A 1,607-nucleotide genomic window follows, 5' to 3' on the forward strand; every position below is an offset into this window, starting at 1 on the left:
TCTGCTCTGGTGAGGCCTCACCTGGAGTACTGCGTCCAGCTCTGGAGCCCTCAGCACAAGAAGGACATGGAAGTGTTGGAGCGGGTCCAGAGGAGGGCCACAAAAATGATCCGAGGGCTGGAGCACCTCTCCTATGAGGACAGGCTGAGGGAGTTGGGCTTGTTCAGCCTGGAGAAGAGAAGGCTGCGGGGAGACCTGATTGCGGCCTTTCAGTACCTAAAGGGGGCCTATAGGAAAGACGGGGAAAATCTTTTTAGTAGGGCCAGCAGCGACAAGACAAGGGGTAATGGTTTTAAACTAAACCAGGGTAGGTTTAGACTAGATATAAGGAAGAAATTCTTGACAATGAGGGTGGTGAAACACTGGAACAGGTTGCCCAGAGAGGGGGTGGAGGCCCCATCCCTGGGAACATTCAAGGCCAGGTTGGATGGGGGCTCTGAGCGCCTGATCTAGTTAGCGGTGTCCCTGCTCCTGCAGGGGAGTTGGACTAGATGACCTCTAGGGGTCCCTTCCAACCCAAAACATTCTATGATTCTATGATTCTAAGATACACTCAGGAAGAAATAGAGTAAATCATCTATGCAACTGATTTTTCAAACACAGAACTATTAACCTGGTTTAAAAAAAAAAAATTTAAAAGAAACTCTTGTAACCACTGCTTAGTATTCACAAGTGAGCTTCAAATCTGTACCATAGAAGAAAAATCAGTATACCCATATTTCCCAAAGAGCGAGACTGTTGTTCCTCCCACAGGAACTGCTTTACCAGGTCCATATACATCCCAGATGGTCAGAGCCACCTGTGCATTGCGAGGCAGGTCTGGATACTTCACAGGCAGTTTCAGCCACTCATTCCAGCTGTAGAGAAACACTTTTTATTAGTCATAAAGCTTTAGAATTCAAGTTGCTCTGTATTAGTTCATAAAACTCACATTCTCCTCAGAATATGAATTTCTAAGGGCAGATGGACTATTTTCCTCTGGGCTTTAACCATTCAAATGCTTGTCTTGAGCATGATTAAAAGGCTAGAGACCAAAGGAAAAATACTCAAGCTTGATGACTAAGTACCAAAGATCATTCTGTCTTGATCTGTCCACACTACAAAGGTGTGCTGGTCCAGACCCTAGAAGTTATTTAAGTAGTGAGCCACGACCAAACACAAAGGTAACAATTTTATTACTTACCCACTGCACAGGAAGGTTGGTATTGTGCTCTCAGGGCAACACTTAACAGCCATACAGAGACTTGAAGAAACATAAGTTATTTGAAGAAGACAACAGAAAACAAAACTTTTTGACACAAATAAAAACCACAGATTTATTTATGTAACTTGATGCCCTGGTAACTAAGAGGAATATGAAATAAAAGGCAGTCACTTACTTCCATCTAGTGCTAAAAGCTTTGTATGAAGTTCTAACTGGAAGAGCAAGAGGTTTCCCTTCTGCAAACACCTGGCAAGTTACATACAAGTCAGAGCAAGTTTCTTGATACAGTCCTGAGAACTTCAGCATTGGATCTTCTAAGAGAGCTTTGTAACTCTTCTGTTCTCTTTTCCCTTCCAGACTGCCTCTATGTGGGGAGAAAAAAAAAAAAAAAAAAAAAAAGGGG

At 43.2% G+C, this 1,607-nt stretch overlaps 1 protein-coding gene across 4 annotated transcripts in view; it reads right to left on the reverse strand.

Annotated features, from left to right (window-relative positions):
• PIK3C3 (phosphatidylinositol 3-kinase catalytic subunit type 3) overlaps positions 1-1,564 on the reverse strand; it is an 80,800-nt gene extending 79,236 nt beyond the window's left edge. For 2 of the 4 annotated variants that reach the window (XM_035903054.1, XM_035903057.1), the window contains exons 1-2: positions 1,380-1,564; positions 714-857 (exon numbers count right to left, since the gene is read on the reverse strand). In XM_035903054.1, the coding sequence (XP_035758947.1) occupies positions 714-857; positions 1,380-1,510 (275 nt within the window). In that variant the 5' untranslated portion in view covers positions 1,511-1,564. The other 2 variants (XM_035903055.1, XM_035903056.1) reach the window with 2 other exon arrangements.
• Positions 1,565-1,607: the final 43 nt, after the last annotated feature.

Source organism: Egretta garzetta, unplaced genomic scaffold (assembly GCF_000687185.1).
Source record: "Egretta garzetta isolate BGI_Z169 unplaced genomic scaffold, ASM68718v1 scaffold179, whole genome shotgun sequence".
NCBI lineage: Eukaryota > Metazoa > Chordata > Aves > Pelecaniformes > Ardeidae > Egretta > Egretta garzetta.